Source organism: Desarmillaria tabescens (genome assembly GCF_030435595.1).
Source record: "Desarmillaria tabescens strain CCBAS 213 chromosome Unknown EV420scaffold_87, whole genome shotgun sequence".
In the NCBI taxonomy this organism is placed as follows: Eukaryota; Fungi; Basidiomycota; class Agaricomycetes; order Agaricales; family Physalacriaceae; genus Desarmillaria; species Desarmillaria tabescens.
Window position 1 is genome coordinate 138,373 of NW_026848386.1, and position 17,639 is coordinate 156,011.

The 17,639-nt window shown below is 51.5% G+C and overlaps 1 protein-coding gene and 1 non-coding gene across 2 annotated transcripts; one reads left to right on the plus strand and one right to left on the minus strand.

Moving 5' to 3' along the window:
- Positions 1-3,145: 3,145 nt before the first annotated feature.
- Positions 3,146-3,236, minus strand: EV420DRAFT_t282. Its single transcript has one exon. It is a non-coding gene; the product is annotated as a tRNA-Gly (tRNA).
- Positions 3,237-3,334: 98 nt separating this feature from the next.
- Positions 3,335-4,125, plus strand: EV420DRAFT_1584435 (uncharacterized protein; the record flags this gene model as incomplete). The annotated part of the gene is made up of 5 exons (XM_060474759.1): positions 3,335-3,477; positions 3,518-3,534; positions 3,561-3,591; positions 3,648-3,694; positions 3,717-4,125. Coding segments are annotated over exons 1-5 (534 nt in total), but the record flags the coding sequence as incomplete, so codon positions are not given.
- Positions 4,126-17,639: the final 13,514 nt, after the last annotated feature.

Below are 17,639 nucleotides of genomic sequence, written 5' to 3' on the forward strand. Positions count from 1 at the left end.
GCAATTTCGGCTAGGAAATACATGCTATGCTCGGGGTAAAGTTTAATATGTAACTTGGTAACATGGAAGGGAGAAATCAGAAACTACTGGTGTTCTTACTCTTAAGATAACAAAAACTCTGGATGCTTCCTTTGGATGAATTTTATCTGAATCCGTTTAGGCATCCCGACGTGCCATTCATCAACAAGTACTTTATGATTAAGTACGCATTTTCAAATTCTCCTTCTGGTCACCTGCGGCATAATAAGAACGAACCACGCGCTTCTTGTTTCATTATGGATGAGCCGGGGCATCTCACCTGGTCACCGCAGCATGACACCGTGTTATGATTAGTTCCCAAAGCCTAACTTATGAGAACATGCCAGAGATAGAACAACAAAAATACTCACAATCTGGGCATGAAGACCGAAGTTCGAACTCGTAGTACCAGATCATGAATCATTCCTTCCCTCAATTGGTAACGAAGAGGAGTTTCTATCACGCGATTGTCGCTGGGGACTGACGGGATGAGGTGCGTACGTACTGCGCGTTGCGAAGGGGTGTCCTTAGTTAACTACTAAAGGCCGAGATTGTGGGAATTGAAAGAACATACCAGTGGCCTGGTAGTCGAGCTCTGAAAGAAATTGGCATTAACTCGTGCAATGAAGAGAATGGAGGGGCGATGAGCACAGTAGGAGAGAGAAAGGACCAAGGTAAAAGTAGTAGCAACCGGATTTACTTTCATGAACCAGATATATGGAGGATCCGAAGCTCGGAGGGCATTTATGATTCAAATACGCCCACAGATGACGGGAGAGTTGCCGGGATCAACAGATATTTTAAACGCTAGTAGCTTGTCTGGTGTGAGCTCCATTCCTGGTGGGACTTAAGAGCCCCATATTTTTTCGGTTTCGCAGGCGATTCCAGCATATTGAAAGGGAGATATTTAGTTCCGATTCTACATCCTACTTTACTGCATTCGTCCCATATCTCTCATCTTTATTCACTGAGCAACGTTGGGAGCGTTGGCATAGCCCGGTTCCTCCGCGATCACGTGTATCATATCCGTAGTTTCCCGCTTGTCCGTAGCCACATCAGCGACTACTTATTACTAGCGATTCCCATTCCTTCTCTTGGACATAGCGATACGGTTCCAACGTTACAAGTCCAAGAGCTTACCTTCATACTAGTGCATAAAGTCGGTAAGCTTACAAGCAGTAGAGTCGAGCACGGACATTTGTCAATACCGAGGTGTTTCAGCAACGGTTGTGCATAGGACAATTTCAATCGGATCGACAAGGCACTTTTGATCCATGGCTGAGCGTCCCGTTCTTGGTATTGAATGTAGGTAATTCTACGCCGCAAATTCGATTCTCCAAGAAGCGGGTATTCGTCCATCGTTGATTCTAACTGTGCGATCCAGCTAGCAGTTATGGATTGGAAAGAAGGCCGTGATAATCTAGACCCTCTAACGTCACACCTCTGGCCTTTCGGACATGCAGTGGATAAATGAATCCTTAGCTCAAACACAATTCTCTCATTCCGACGATGAAATCTCGCCGACAGCAGCGGGAGGAACGCCAATCAAGCCATGCAAGTATACTAGAAACGAGAACGGGTGACTAGGATCAAGAGCTTTTTCGTTATCTTTATTGAGGGGTAATCCGCATCTTGCAAAGCTGGAGGAGTGATGGTAAGCCGTATGAATATGTCGTCCCGTCATCGAAGGAGCCGGGATCGATCAATATCATAAGAGCTCTGGAATGGTTTCTTCAATTCCTGGTAAGAGAACATATAACGCTCTCTGTGGTTATCACCTCCAGAAGCGCTGCAGTCTGCAAAGTTTCGTTTTTACAATAAGCATCGTAACATTGAGATGTAGTTCATTATTTAACGGCAGGTGGATCCCCAGAAGAGAGCGGTTCCGAATCCAACTTCAGGCACCAGAGTCGAGCAAGTGATCTCCCGTCCTTATTCTAGTCGAGTGCGGTGGGATCAGAAGAAGAGTGCGCGCGTATCAGGATGATCCGGGTCCTCACCATGCAGCATCTCATCTCGGATCGTCTCTCCCTGGTACCCTGATTCGCACCCGAAATTGAGAACACGACGGAGATAACAAAACTCGTCGAACGCACGGACGACTGAGAATCCGTAGATTGTACATGTACTAAAAGACATCGCTTCACGACTTAGAGAGACGAATACGGGTGCTGAAGGGTAGCTCTTCTTTCGTTATATCCATTAATGGTACGAGAGTCCCTTGCGGTAGGTGCATACAGCGGGTCCTGAAGAAGTCGTGTAAAAAGTCAACGCCGCAATGTGCGAACTGAAAGAACTTGGCGGGAACTACACGCAAGGTCACCTGTCTGCAGATAGTCGGCATGGGAACGACTATCCAACACGCTTTTTTCTTGGATTACACGTTTCCAGTACTTGGCGGCGTAAGCAGGAACGAAAAGCAATAATAGTGCTAGTGACAATAGGGAAAAGGCTTTCCCGCAGGCTTCGGATAAGGAGAACAAGATGCTCGGCGGGTGTATAAATAACCAGCCTTGATCCGAGGATGGCAGAGTGCTGATGGTTTAATTTTGCTGGTGATTCCAGAGGAGGTTCTTGAAGAAAGTGCGTAGAGAAGAGGGAGAGAAACGGAGTGGCGGAGGATCAAGCACGCGCAATCATCGGTACAGCCACTTGTAGGTAAAGTCCGAGTTATTCTTGAAAACGATTCGGGTTTTATTTCAGCGGTACCGCGGAAGCAGATGCAGGAGACGAAATAGAATGGAGCAAAGACAACCCAGACTAGCGTATGCGAATATCCTTGTGCTATGAACGTGCTAACCGCAAGGATACTCGCGCAAAGGAAGGAGAATGTGTGGTGCACGCGCGAAAGAGGCGTGTTGGTTTTGCCCTGAAACATGAGGTTCGCGGAGTAAGATACCGGAGATTGGCCAGAATTCTGTTTACAGGTACCGCCGGAAGTCATTAAGACAAGACGTTGCTAAGCGGAACAAGAGAGAATCCGATGGTGGAGGAAGAGAAGAAGACAAAAGAAGGAAGCGTCTCGTGAGCCAGGCACGTATCAGGGGTTAACCGGTTACGGCCGGAGCCTCGATGGGGTGGTTTAGTTGCCGGGAAGTAAGACCAAAAGTTCAGATATTGAATACCGTACGCCGAAAGGGAGTCGAACCCTTACCGCTTGCTTAGTGCTTGCTTACTCTTATGGAAGGCAAGCATGATAACCGTTTCACCATCGGCGTGGTAGCGAGCAATTTTGGCACAACACCTCCCATGCGTCCCTGAAGCTATGTCCTTCCATTTCGGCATCATCCCACAATCGATCGCACATAATCGATGCAAGATCCGTTTGAACCGCTCGATTACATCACGCCGGAGATAAGCCGGAAAAGGCTATTTTAGTGTTTCAGGTTTTCTCTTTTATACTACGACGACGATGTAGGATGACTAGAGATGCTGCCCTCCATTCGACAGCTGCATCCAGTATCTCCCGTCCTCTTCTGCTGGTGATGGTGAAGGCGAGGGTGGTGAAGAGTGGAGGTAGACGAGCCGAAGAAGAAGAAGAGGCGGAGACAGGCGCTGAGCTGCACATGGTGCGTGTGTATAATCGAGATAATAGTCTGATTCTAATACTGATTCTGCGATGGTTAGAGTGTAAGCGCCGCAAGATCAGATGTGATAGGAACCAGCCGTGTGCGCCGTGCATCAGGCGGGGCGAGCAGAACAAGTGTCTCTGGAACTGTCGTCGAGCCGGCTGAAAAGTACGCGACTCGGGCCGAGTACGACGAGCTCAAAGCGCGGGTAGAGCACCTCGAGGCTCTCGTCGAGCGGCTTACCCAATCCCAATCCCAGTCCCAGACTCAGTCCCAGCCTGGACCACCGCCGTTCATCACCCCGCCTCCGCAGCCAAAAAACTGGGCAGCGCTGACGTTCCTGGTCCTGGGCGGACGTCAGCGCTGTTCTCGCCGCCTCCACCGCAGCCGCCAGCCGTCTCGGAGGTATACCGGCCCCGGATCCCCTTTTAATCCACCATATCAGTCCCCGTACTCCCCGTATTCGCCTTACCCATATTCCCGCTCATTCCCCGACGTACTCGTCTTATGCTCAGTCGTCAATCCCGTCTACCTCCACGTCGGGATTACCCTCTTCATCCACTGCTACCTTCCTCGTCTGCTACCTCTTCTTATCCACCTCCAAACCCGCCGTCCCCATCGCCCCCTCGGCGCTATAGCGATCCCGAGAGGAGGTAACCATCTTTAGCGCATAGTCGCGTGCCCTGTTTCATATCCTAAGCCCTGTTCGTGTATACTTATCTACCTACCTTGTACGTCGTAATACTGTACTCAAGTTGTAGTATATACATACTGTATACAAGCTTTTCTCTTCTCGTGTCACGCTTACGGCGCAACGACGCTTTCGTCTCGGTAGGGATTCAAATCCTTCCGGCAAATATCGCTGTGCCGTTTGTTTAGTCAAGCGAAATCCTTGGTGCCGAATCTACACCGGCCAAGGATAATTATACGAAGCTGCTTCTCGCCAAGAATCGAACCCGTGTCACAATGGATGAAAAAGGTCTATTCGACGTAGATGGCACACTCTAGCCACTAGACTGGAGTGCTCGGCGGCCCGCATTTATCAAATCTGCCTCGCGTGCTGAAGGGTTTTTGAAACAAGAAACGTTACACTCCTCCCGTTATCATCGAGGGATTTCCTCGTCGAGTTAGGCTTACCGCACTGCTCCACTAGGCTCGCCACGGGTCTGGGATCTTTCCTTTCGAGAGACCTTTTATTCGGTAAATATCATGCCCAGCAGGGTTACTGCGCGAATCGGGACCACTGATGCTTGTGGTGGATCAGCAGGTACTCTGCGCTTCAGCGGGAATCGAACTGACAAAAGGGACTCTATGCGACATACAATGCAGCACCCGCTGCTGAGCTAAAGTACCACGTTAGTATGGTCAAGATAAAGTAACAAGTAGGACTCCCCTCGGAGGCAGATGCGGAAGATAAATAACGTCCGTCTTGGGAGTGTCGAACTGGGGGCAAGAAAAGTTCACACGTGCAGAATTATGATATAAAAGTGATTGAAATCCGTCCACACAAGGAGGGCCAACTGGGATGTACCGTGGTATCATGGTGACGAGGATAGTCAACATAAACGACCTTCAAATGTGCTGAGAACACGGCGTACGTCCTAGACCAAAGATTGCTCGAGGACACAGGGGACCGAACCGAGGAAAAGGAACAGGGTTGAGTCGCCCATAATATACCACTTGCCACTAAACTAAAATGGTATATCTATACGACGTCCGCAGGTAAATTAACCTTCATCAGGCAGGGTAGTGTTGATTGGTATCTTGTTTATTCAAGATTCTTCTACGCTCAAGTTTCCTGGTAACAGAAAGAAGGAAAGCAAGATCTTCCCAGGGGGGGGGGGGGGGAAGAAGGCCTGAATGCTACTGAGATACAACGTGACGCTCCTCGCATATTAATAAATTTTCTGTATCGTTTTAGCCCGTAAGTGTCCATTTGGATATATCAAGCAGGCGCGTACTGCAGGGCTTTCGTAGGCTCCGAGAGGCCCCACTTGCTTCCGGAAATACGGTAGTAGTTTGACAGGTCGGCTCTATGGTAACGAAAGTAGCGGAAGGCAGTGCTATTACCTTGTCCGAGAGATACCCTAGACAAAAAATCAAAAACCCAAAAACCGGTTAAAATGATCTCCAGGAAACCGGAAAGAATTGGCGGCGTGGACTCTGCGCCTTAACGAACAAAAGTTCGTCATGTAACACAATTCACAATGATTCCGTACCCACCGCTGTGCTAGAATGATACTTCCGTACGGGCGAAATTCGAATAAATTGACAAGTTCGGCTGGTCGGCGGTTAGCTATGAACGCGATGTTTACATCTGTTGGACCAGCATCTTCTTCTGCCTGACTCTGTTGTATCATCGCTAGAAGACTGTAGTTATCTCGCTATCACTCTTGGCCGTCGGAAAGAACACCGTCTCAAAGCTTGATGATACTGAAACAATAGCGATGAAGAGCTGGCGTCTCCTAGGCGCTTCGATGGGCCAGGAGAATTTTGCGAGCGACACTTGCGAGCTTGCGTTCAACTGCGTTCATTTGCGTTCAACTCAAGTTGAACTGCGTTCGCTTGCGTTTAACTTGCATGCATTTGTGCGCCTATGGATACCTTTGTTTGTGTTTCATACGAATGCTTAGTTCTGTTTTAAAGTCACTAGTAAAGTGTGTCTTATCTTGAACATTTACTTACTCTTTCCGAGTTCCTGGATATGTCCCACCAGGTTAATGTCACTTACTATGACTCAGCGAAGCCATTGAATAATATTTTAATGCTAGAAAGGTACCTGTGTTCGCTACAAAAAAAGTTCCCTCCATCACAGCGACATTTCACTTCGAAATGACTATGAGATCTGACCTTTTTTTGAACTTGGCAGGATGAACAGATTCTCAAATGAATAAACCTTGCTTACGTATCTCACAAAGATGTCACGCATGCATCCCAAAGTCGAACGCAAGCCTTAAGAAGATGCACGCATGTGTTCTCCAAAATAACGCATGCGATTGGAAATTAAACGCATGCGAGCGGTAGCGGCTCGCAATTGGCTCGCAAGTGTGACGGATGTGTGACATCGTGTAACATTTGCGTTCGATTCGAGTTGAACCGTCTTCACTGTTGGTCGCTTCTTATATTTCTGCGGCATGGGCTTCCTGTCATTATATCTTGGTTCTTTTGATATTTTTATGATTCTTACTGTATGGAACTTAACCTTCTCTGGCCCACGACCTCTGCAAGACCTCTGTTTGGGTTCTCTTCTTCCGGCTGTCTTGAACTCCTTCCTGTGAGTCTGTCCGCATCGTACCTCAATTTTCTTAGGATTATACTCTACATCGTGACACTTCTTGAATGTATTATTGATCTACTAGAATCTCGAGTTGAATAATTACTCTGCAACTCAATGTTTTGGCTCTTGATTTTGGACTTTGAACTTTGAGGGGGGATTACCTCAAAAGAACCTTCAACGTTGTAATCGTCGGCAAATGGTATTATATCATCTTCATCTAGAATCACTGGCTAACGTCTGCTACTATTTTTAGATAAGAAATTCCGAGACAGTTCTTTGTCACGCTCGCAAACGAAAACGCAAGTGTGACAACGCATGCGAGAGAACGCCAACGCACGCTCGCAAGTGTGCTCGCACAATTCTACGTGCCCCGCTTCGATAAAGGAGCAGGACGGCTACCAAGCGCATTATTCATGCAAATTCAGGGTTGGGTTTCCCAAAAACAGCCAATAGAATGCATGTGAGTGTTGTCTCTGCTGTAAAGATGTTGCTGAGACATACCTAGTCAATGATGTGCAGTAAACGTTGGTACTCACATTGGCAGTCATGAGAACGTCACTCTTGGGAATTTGAGTGAATGTTTGGTTAATAGGTTGTCTGGGGGATAGTCTGTGCTATTTTTCAGGCAGGCGTTTGGTGGAGGATACAAAAGTCAACGTTAGAATAACAGCTTAGCGATCTTGGAAGGGAAGAGTGTGATGTCACTCATAAGGCCCGTATATATTCGTCTCCGGATCGAGGTATGCTCCCGCCGTCGTAGCGCTGCTGGGAACGCATAATCATTTATTCCAGATTTCTAATTGCTCCTCCAATCTTGACACAGACGCAGAGTAGTTGACGATTCATAAGTTGAGCTCCCGATTCTCGATTTCGACTGTCTATCACAGGCGACTATTCAGGATATCTCGGTGAATGAATTAGTACTCACAACTCCAGAGTGAGCCCCCTCGAATTCAGAATGTCTCGGCTCGGGACTTAAACAGGTGTAGTAGTGTATTCTATCTTGCCCATATTCCTATGTTGAGGGAAGAAGTAGCGACGGCGCATGCAGATACGTTCAGATGATATTTACACAGCAACCGCCGCGAGAATCGATACTTGTTCTATCGTACACCTTGTTGATACTGAATTTCGGACATCAGAGAGATGAAAATCCGTCGTTGAGAATGCAGAACATACATCAAGCCTCGCACACAAATCGAACCGCAGTTATCGGATGCATCCTCCCATTCCTGCAAGGGTGACAAATTCGAGAACATATCGTCGTGTGCCCCCCTAGCGTCCTGCGCCACAACAAATTGCATACCCTGATGGTCGTCTTCACGTAGTCTTCTACCAACACATCATGCGTGGTATGCGTGCCCCCGACGTGGCGCAACAATTTTCGGAGATACCACCAAACCAAGCCTTCGGTGGTCAAAATTAATTGGGATTGAAGATCTGGGTGCTTGACACCCCACGAAGCAACATGCCGCTCTACAAACGACAGGTACGTGCGCTGATCATGGTGCATGGGCCCCTACACTTTAATAAGTCTCCACCGAGGAGAGAAACTCAAGGTGAGATGGGGAGAACTCCTAGAAAGACTATTTTCGGTCTTGGATGTTTTCAGGGACGTTGGATTGTGGGTGTAGGATGTAGGAGAATATTTTAACGACGACGTTTCTACCTGTGGAGTTGGCGGCGTGGATGACGCGTGGGGGGCGTCGACTAACTGAATGGAGTATTGTTACCTCTGCGACTAGTCCCTGTGATGGAAATATGTTTAGAGTGTCCAATGAATAGAAACAAAGACAACACAACACCTAAGCTAGTTTCGCAGTACCCATGTGGATGTCACATTTCTCGAGCTCAGATTGGCAGTGTCGGACAAATCGCAACAAGGAAGGAACATATCCGAGCGGCGCGTTTGCGTATCGTTACCGACAGGTTGAAAAAAGAGGATAATATACCATGTACGCACAGTAGATCTTTTCGGGTCTTTTCTGATTGATCCACAAGAGCTTCCACACGTCAGGTGAATGTCTCGATATTCGGAGCGACCTGAACACTTTGATAGCTTCGGAAGCAGGACCTAGTATCATGTTCACGTATATGGGTGGCAGACTGCGATAGTCCAAATAGCACGACAATTTTTGCGTCGCTAGTGGTGAAAGAACAAGGCGACCTATAATACAGTTAACTGAGGAATTGATTTACGAGGGGGAGGAATGAGAAAGGAAGAGGCGAACCGAAGGTATCCGGCATTGTCGGAAGAGGAAAGTCCTACATGGGTTTTCTCTGAATTTATGGATTATCCATTCTGTGGACGGAGGAACCGACAGGGATAGCAGGAGAAATCAAGGTACTAAGTTACGTTCAACTTGTTGGTAAAACGTTGTCGCGAGGAGCTATCAACACGAGGAATTGAATAATAAGGCTTGAAGAATTGAATACATCATTCTGGTGCGCAAGTATTGTTACGGTTATTCCTTTTCTTTTTCTTTTCCTTTTACTTTTCTTTTCTTTTCTTTAGTCAGCCGGATTACGCGAGGCGCGATCCGCACGGACTGACTGCGCAGTAGTATTTTTAGAATACTCGCGTGTATTTAAGTAGAGCCTCAGCTGGTCTAAACCCCAGCTTCGGCTAAGGTTTAATCTACCTAACATCGAACTCCGTCCTTCGTGACTATTTGTCCCATCGACTTTCATCGCCTTTGACTTGCTAGAGCATCGTCTACCGAAGTGCGAGTAGCGATCCTAGCACGATCTAAGTCGATAGAGTTAGTGGCTAACATTTAGCCGAAGCTCGCTCTACGTTGCTCAGCGTCACTTCCGAGAAAGAGCGCTGCCCAACTCTTTTACGAAATCTCATCTCGCTTGACCAGAAGAGGTCATCGCCTGCGTTCGTGTGGACAACCCAGTACTTGTCAACGCACAGCGAGTGGACCAACGGAAAAGCACTCACTTTCCAAGATTCATCCGATACACTTCCTCGTCGCAGTAGTCCTTTGGGTAATCCCCTTCCGACTACTCCTTCTTGCGCTCGTGGTCGACTTGATTTTTGAATTTATCCTTTTCGACGACCTTATCCTCGCAGTCTTTGCGACTGTAACCCTTACCTTCGTCCTAATCGGACTCGGAGTATCGGCAGTGTTGCTAGCAAGCTTGCTGGTCGCCCTGTACACGCTATATCCCCGTCTCGTTTAAGGACACCACGTATCCCAACACGAAACCCTTCATCCTCGCCCTTCAGCTCGCCTCTATTTTAACAGTTCTGCTGTTAATAGTAACGAGCACTCCTCCCGACGAGACCTGCGAAATCTCGTTAATGAACGGCTCTAATTACGAGACCGACCTTAGCTTGATCATCGCTCTTCTCATTGTCCTGACCATTCTTGCTGTCTACCAACTTGCATGGTCCATCGTCGACTTACGCCACGGATAGATCCCCGGACGAATGCCCTGGTCCGAATCCATTCTCGCCGTCTTCGCGACTTTTATACTCTTTTTATTGTCCATTACTTTGTACCAGATTCGCCGTTGCTGCCAGCGGAGACAAGTCCGCGCGCAACTACCATTCCATTACATTCCCGCTACCCCGGCATATCCGCCACCAGTGATAGATATCCCCTCTGTATCTCAGCAGACGATAGGAGATGTCGAATCCAACAGCTCCGGAGGACCTGGAGGGTCCCTTTACACCTCGTCGCGACCCAGCTCGCGATCCTCAGGGTCGAGCACCGACTCCTACAGAAGCGCCTCCAGCGCACCAGCCGAGTCCATCGACATCACCGATACCCGGGGGGTACTCCTCGACCGAGGAGACTCGCCCTTACCAGGTCTCTTCGACCAGTCTCCAGTCCAAGGCGAGTCTGGCGACAACGGAGGCCGAGGACAAGGCACCAGGCCTCTGGTCACGGGCGAAGAAAGCCCTGACACCGAGTTCGAAGGGGATGAGCTCACCGAGTGGGAAAGGACCCGACTCGACGACCTCCTCAACGACCTCTACCCGAGTGAGGAGGAAGATGCAGCCAATACCGGAGCTTCCACCAGTGGTGGCCACAGCGGGTGGGGACATGGGGGAACATGGGAAGAAGTCCGCGACAGGAGAATTGCGGCGGATAATGCAAGAGACCGCGCCAGAATCGCCAGAAGTAGGACCCGGCGGGACGACTACGACGAAGAGCCAGGAGAGCTGGGCCTCGGAGCCTCCGCGGCTACCACCCGTCCAGCTAACCCACAGCTTGTTCCAAGGGCCTGGCCGACCGATAGAGGCCCCCCAGTCGCCTGGTACCCCGACACCAGTTGGGTCTACGCCGACGACGGGGAAGAGGCTCCTGTGGCCAGAAAGCAGACCGGACCTGAGCCCGACCCGATCGCTGCAGGGACCGAGACCCCAGCGCTCCCTTCCCCCGTCGCCTCGCACAAGCAGGAGGATGGGGAGCTTTGGGGCGAGTTCCCAGACCTCGACAACGAGGAACTTGGAACAGTTACCGCAGCCGAGCGACGCGCCGGAGTCTCCAACTGGGAGACGTCAGTCTCGTCGCGAGCCTTTGCGGACCCCGTCCCCCTCGCCCAGCGGCCGTGGCCGCTCCTTTATCACACGTACGTCGAGTCCCTCCGACTCCCTGGAGATGTCCGGGAGTCCCCAGAAGCACAGGCCAGAATGGACCGAGGAAGAGCGCATGACGCACGCATCAGGCGCGCCGAAGAGGACGCCCTCTACGGACCCAACGGCTTCTGGGATTTACCCGTCGAGCCCGACGCCACTCCCACCGAGATCGATAATCGGATACGAGCCGCTGCCGTTCGCTACACCGGATACGCCCAGAGGGCAGGAACCGACCTCGAGGCCCGAGCCCGAGCTTGGAGAGTATACCAAGAAGAGATCTCCAACGAGGACTCAGACATCGGTCGGTGGAGACGAAACAAGGAACTTGCCCGCCTCGCCCGAGAGAGGAAGGCCGCGGAGGATGCCAAGTCGACCTCCGAACCAAGCCCTGGAACCGACGGTAATGGCGGCAGTCAGGCAGGTCCTTCTGCAGGGCCCAGCGCCTAGGCCGGGCATCTTCGAATTATTACCATGGCACGGGCTGTATGAGATTATGATGGAAGATATGGAGAAGGACCCACAGTGGCTCTTCTCCGAGGCGGGAGAAGATTACCGACACGCGAAGCAGTCAGGAGACGTCTATTTGATGAAGAACATCCTTGACGTAGAGACATGGCACCGAGCGGCCATCGTCTGGAATTTAGTAAACCCGGGGGTTGCTCAACCCCAATGCGAGCCCTATCGTCGGCCGCAACCCATGCCCCCACCTGCCGACATGGAAGGATTCTTCCCAGAAGGGTTCTTCGGCGGAGCAGGAGGGGACGACGATGATATGGATGACCCGGATGCCGGGCCATCCCGCCCAGATAAAGGGAAGGGGTCCACGGTGCCCCCTATCCCGCCAAAACCGCCGCGATACCCGGATCCTGCGGGATATCCCCCTCCGGGCGAAAATCGCAACCTACGGTCGCTTTCAAGACCGCCCAAGCCGCCTGCACCACCTCACGTTCCGTCACCACCGGATCCAATTCCTCCCTGGCAGTTAGCGCCTGGAGGGGCGAATAACCCCTGGAATGACGTCAAGCCCAAGCTGGTGACCCAGCCCGAATACTTTACCGGGGTGTCCTCGGACATCACCCGCTTCCTCCATCACTGCGAGGTGTACTTCGCCGTATTCCCCATGTATTACACAATGAACGATCAGGGGCACAACCCCTACCGTATCACGTTCGCGCAGGGGTACCTACGAGGGGACGCCCAGCAGTGGTGGGTTGACCAATACTACCGATACCGGGACCCGCAAGGTCACTGGAGATTCCCCACCTGGGCGGAATTCTCAGAAGACCTCCGGCGCGAGTTCCGCGAAGTAGCGGAATTAACCATATGGAAGTCGGAGTGGAAGAAGATCCGACAAGCGGATTTCAAATCCGCAGTCGAGTTCTTCGCCAAGTTCGAACGACTGGCCCACAAATGCGAGGAATTCGGCGACGAGAAGCAAATGTTCGAAGCGGTAGAAGCGGCGATAAGGCCAACGGTGCGAAACATGGTTATGCATGGGGACAATGAGCGCCCCACAACCTACGCACAATGGAAGGCGCGAGTCTTGAGGATCGACGCCAACTACAGATACGGAGTAGCCCAAGGGCTGGGCAGTAAGTCCTCCTCGAACCAAGGCGGTTCGGGTCGAGGCAATCAATCGAAGGGAAGCGGGACGGGTTCCGGAAGCGATAAGAAGGACGCCACAGGAACCACGTACGGTGGAGCAGGGCAGCCAATGGAGATTGACAAACTGCGATCCGACAAGCGGTGCTTCAAGTGTGGGAACACTGGGTGGAGCCCAAAGCACAAGTGCCCTGACGATAAGTCCAAGTGGCTTCCCGTCAAACTCCCACCCCGAAAGAAACCCAACGTCGCCCGTCTCCGCCAATTGCTCGCCGAGGCCGAGAAAGAGGATTTAGGAAAGGATACGAAGGTCGAGGAGGTCAAGGACGACAAGGAGAAGTCGTCAAAAGGAGAGCCGGCGTCGAAATAAGCGATTCGACGGCGTCGGCCAAGGACTTAGTTTCATCTGGTGCGCGCTCATGTACTTGTAGTAAGGCTCAATCTGTATGTGTAGGTACTCCCTACGATCAATATATCAATTTTTTCGCCGCGCTACCGATAGAAGAAACTAAAGACAACGAATCGCCAACCACCCACGGCGTAGGAGGGGATTCCCGCCTCCTGACGCGGTCTGCGTCTGGAAATGAACCCCTAGGGGTCGTCCCAGCTCAGGAACCCCCGGCAGACCATACAGGGAAAGCCCCTCGAGGGCAGAGCCCCCTAGGTCGTGTCTCGACTGCACCCTTGATGAAGGGAGGTCACCCCGGAGTGGGAGAAAGGTCGGCAGCTCAGCCCGCTGGGCCTGCGTCCTCGTCTGTGGGGCCGTCTGTTCCAGTGGGACGCGTTGAGAAAGCAGCTGAGGCCGTGAAGAGGAGGGACCCCCCTGCCCTTAGTAGCCAAGGACAATGCTGCGGCAAACGGTGCAGACCCCTCGTCGGAGCCGAAATGTGTGCGCTCACGAAGGGCAACCCGAAGTACCGCCGGGTCCAGGAAGAGCATAAGTAGCGGATCAACAGTAGAGGTTACAACGCCGCGCACAAGCGCCCGAGGCCAGGGCCGAACACAGGGTAGCGAACCCTCCTCTACCACTTCGACGGAAGGTGACCAAGTGCCGCCGAGGGGCCCTCTTCGGCCCGGTGACCAAATGCCGCCTCGAAGCAAGACCACCTCAGTTTCGCTGGAGGAAGTAGAGGATGAGGAAGCCCATTTACGGTCCGATATACCGGTGGTGACTCCCAAGAGGCCGGCGTCGCCCGCCATGTCGCTCACCGCGAACGCCAACGACAAGAAAGTGTTCGCGGAGATGTATTACGAGCCGCATGGAATCCTGTGGACCCGTCGAGCCCTACGAATTGCTCGAGGGGATGCGGCGGCGCGCGCCGTTCTCAACGGATGGGTACACCCGCGACGACGCGAGGAGGTAACCGATCAACTATGTCATCAACTAGAGGAACAGACCGAGACGGCCGCTCAAGCTAGGGAGAAGTGGCAGTGGATGGAGGACTTGCAGAAGCCACCCATGTACATACGAGGAAGAAAGGGGCGCAATGTCTCAATAAAGGTGCAATTAGAGACTCTGGACACTAGGGAAACCCATGCCGTGAGCGCCCTGGTCGACAGCGGGGCCACCGGGAGCTCAATTGACCGGGCCTGGGCCCAAGCCCATGACCTTAACTTGAAGAAAGCGGCCCGACCCGTCCCGGTTTACAATGCCGACGGCACCCGCAATAAGGGTGGAGACATCACCGAGTATGCCGAAGTACGGCTACGCATAGGGGACCACGTGGAGCGGATCGAACTAGCCGTAGTCGACCTAGGCTCCACTCCCCTGTTCCTAGGGCATGACTGGTTGCAACGTCATAACCTCCTGATCGACTGGGACACCGGGGCGGTGACCCTAGCTCGATGCACGTGCAGGAAGATCCCATTTTCCCTTCCCGACACCGATCCCTCGGCACGATGGGACGAGTACGAGGAGGGAGATACCATTCTCGTCATCGACTTCGAAGAAGCCTTCCACGTGCGAGCTATGGGAACCCGGGCTAATGAACTAGCAGCCTGAGCCAATGCCAAGAAAGCCACCAAGTCGTTTGAAGAAATAGTCCCAGAAGAGTACCAAGAATTCAAGGACATTTTCGACAAAGAAAATTTCGACGAGCTACCACCCCGTAAACCCTGGGATCACGCCATTGAGCTGATTCCCAACGCCAACGCCAACTTAGACTGCAAAGTCTACCCTCTCAACCAGGCTGAGCAGGAAGAGCTAGACAGGTTCTTAGACGAAAACCTGTCCACAGGTCGAATTCAACCCTCGAAGTCTCCCATGGCTTCGCCGTTCTTTTTTGTCAAGAAAAAGGATGGCAAGCTACGCCCCGTCCAAGACTATCGAAAGTTAAACGAGATGACCATCAAGAATCGGTATCCGTTACCACTTATCGGAGAGTTGATGGACCGACTGAAGAAGGCCAAGTACTTCACCAAGTTGGACGTGCGCTGGGGTTATAACAACGTGAGGATTAAACAGGGGGATGAGTGGAAGGCCGCTTTCCGAACCAACCGCGGACTCTATGAGCCCCTGGTGATGTTCTTCGGACTAACCAACTCTCCCGCCACGTTCCAATGGATGATGAATGACATCTTCAAGGATCTCATCGCGGCCGGAGAGGTATCCGTCTATTTAGACGACATCCTTATCGCTTCAAAAACCAAGGCGGAACATCGACGGATCGTGCGCAGGGTACTGCAGATTCTCCGCGAAAACAAGTTGTTCCTTAAAGCGGAGAAATGCGAGTTCGAGGTGGAGGAAACCGAATATTTAGGAGTGATCATCAGCGAGGGGAAGATCCGTATGGACCTGGTCAAGATCGCGGGACTACTCGACTGGCCGGTTCCTCGGAGGAAACAAGAACTACAATCCTTCCTGGGATTTTGCAATTTTTACAGACGCTTCATCCGTGATTACAGCAAGCACGTGAGGCCCTTAACCTCCTTGACGGGAAAGCAGGAATGGCAGTGGGGAGAAGCCCAGCAGAAGGCGTTCGAAAGGCTCAAAGAGTTGTTCCGCGAGGACGTTGTCCTAGCCATTCCCCTGGATGAAGGAAAATTCCGGGTAGAGGCAGACTCGAGCGAAGGAGCGATGGGAGCAGTCCTTTCTCAATGGCAGGACGAGAAATGGAGACCGGTTGCCTTCCTCTCCAAGGCCCTCTCAGTCACCGAGCGCAATTATGAGATTTACGACAAGGAGTTGTTGGCTATAATGATCGCTCTCGAAGAATGGCGCCAGTACCTCATGGGGGCAAGAGAAGACTTCGAAATCTGGACCGATCATTCCAACCTCCAGTATTTCCGTAAACCACAGAAACTCAACCGACGACAAGCTCGTTGGGTTACTGAGTTGGCGGAATACCAGTTCAGTCTACACCATAAGCCGGGGGCTCAAAACCGAAAGGCCGATCTGTTATCCCGAAGAGCAGATCACGACCAGGGGAAGGAGGACAACCGAGACGTGGTAGTCCTTAAGGCCGAACACTTCAGGTCCCTGGTAATGCCAACATCAGAAGAGCTGCATGAAAGGGTTCGGGTGGCTACACATGATCCACGTCACTGGGATCGAGGAATTTCAGACTCCCTGAACCACGAGAAGGGAATCTCACGTGAGCAAGATTTACTATGGTACGACGGACGGATCTACGTACCTGTAGACCGCGACCTTAGAGGACAGATCATCGCCCTCAAGCATGATCATGTCACCGCGGGACACCCTGGTATCGAAAAAACCAAGGAGCTGGTGCTTCGCGACTACTGGTGGCCGAGAATGCGTCGAGATATAGAAGCGTACGTAAAGGGATGCGACGTCTGCCAACGGACCAAGGCGGATCGTCGCCCAAAGAAGGCTCCCTTACACCCTAACGAAGTCCCCGTACGCCCGTGGACTCACATTTCGGTAGATATGATCACTAAACTACCGAACTCCAAGGGCTTTGATTCCATTCTCGTCATAGTCGACCGCTTCTCTAAAACGATTATTCCCATCGCGTGCACGGAAGAGCTCACTTCCCTCGGTTTCGCCAAAATCCTGAGGGACTACGTCTATGTACCCTACGGGGTAATGCCAGAGAAAGTCATCTCAGACCGAGGTTCCGTCTTCGTCTCCAAGTTCATGAAGGAATTTTATACTCTCATCCACGTCCAAGGGAACCCCTCCACTGCCTACCACCCGCAAACGGACGGACAGACGGAGAGGGTGAATCAGGAGATTGAAAAATATCTAAAGATGTTTGTCAACGACAGACAAGACGATTGGAGCGAATGGCTACCTCTAGCAGCCTTCACTCACAATAATCGCCAACACTCATCTACAGGGTACTCTCCATACAAGGTGGTATTTGGAAGGGATGGACAAGTCATTACCGCGGCACAAAGACCGACCGCAGTTCCAGCAGCGGCAAAGTTGGTGGCGGAAATTGAGAAAGCACAAAGGGAGACAAAGGTGTCCCTCGAAAAAGCAGCCGAGTTGATGAAAAAAGCCTACGACAAACGCAAGGATCAGGCAACAGAGTATCAGCCTGGGGACAAGGTGTGGCTAGACACAACCAACCTAAGTCTCCCTCGCCCTACGAAGAAGCTCGGGGACCGTCGG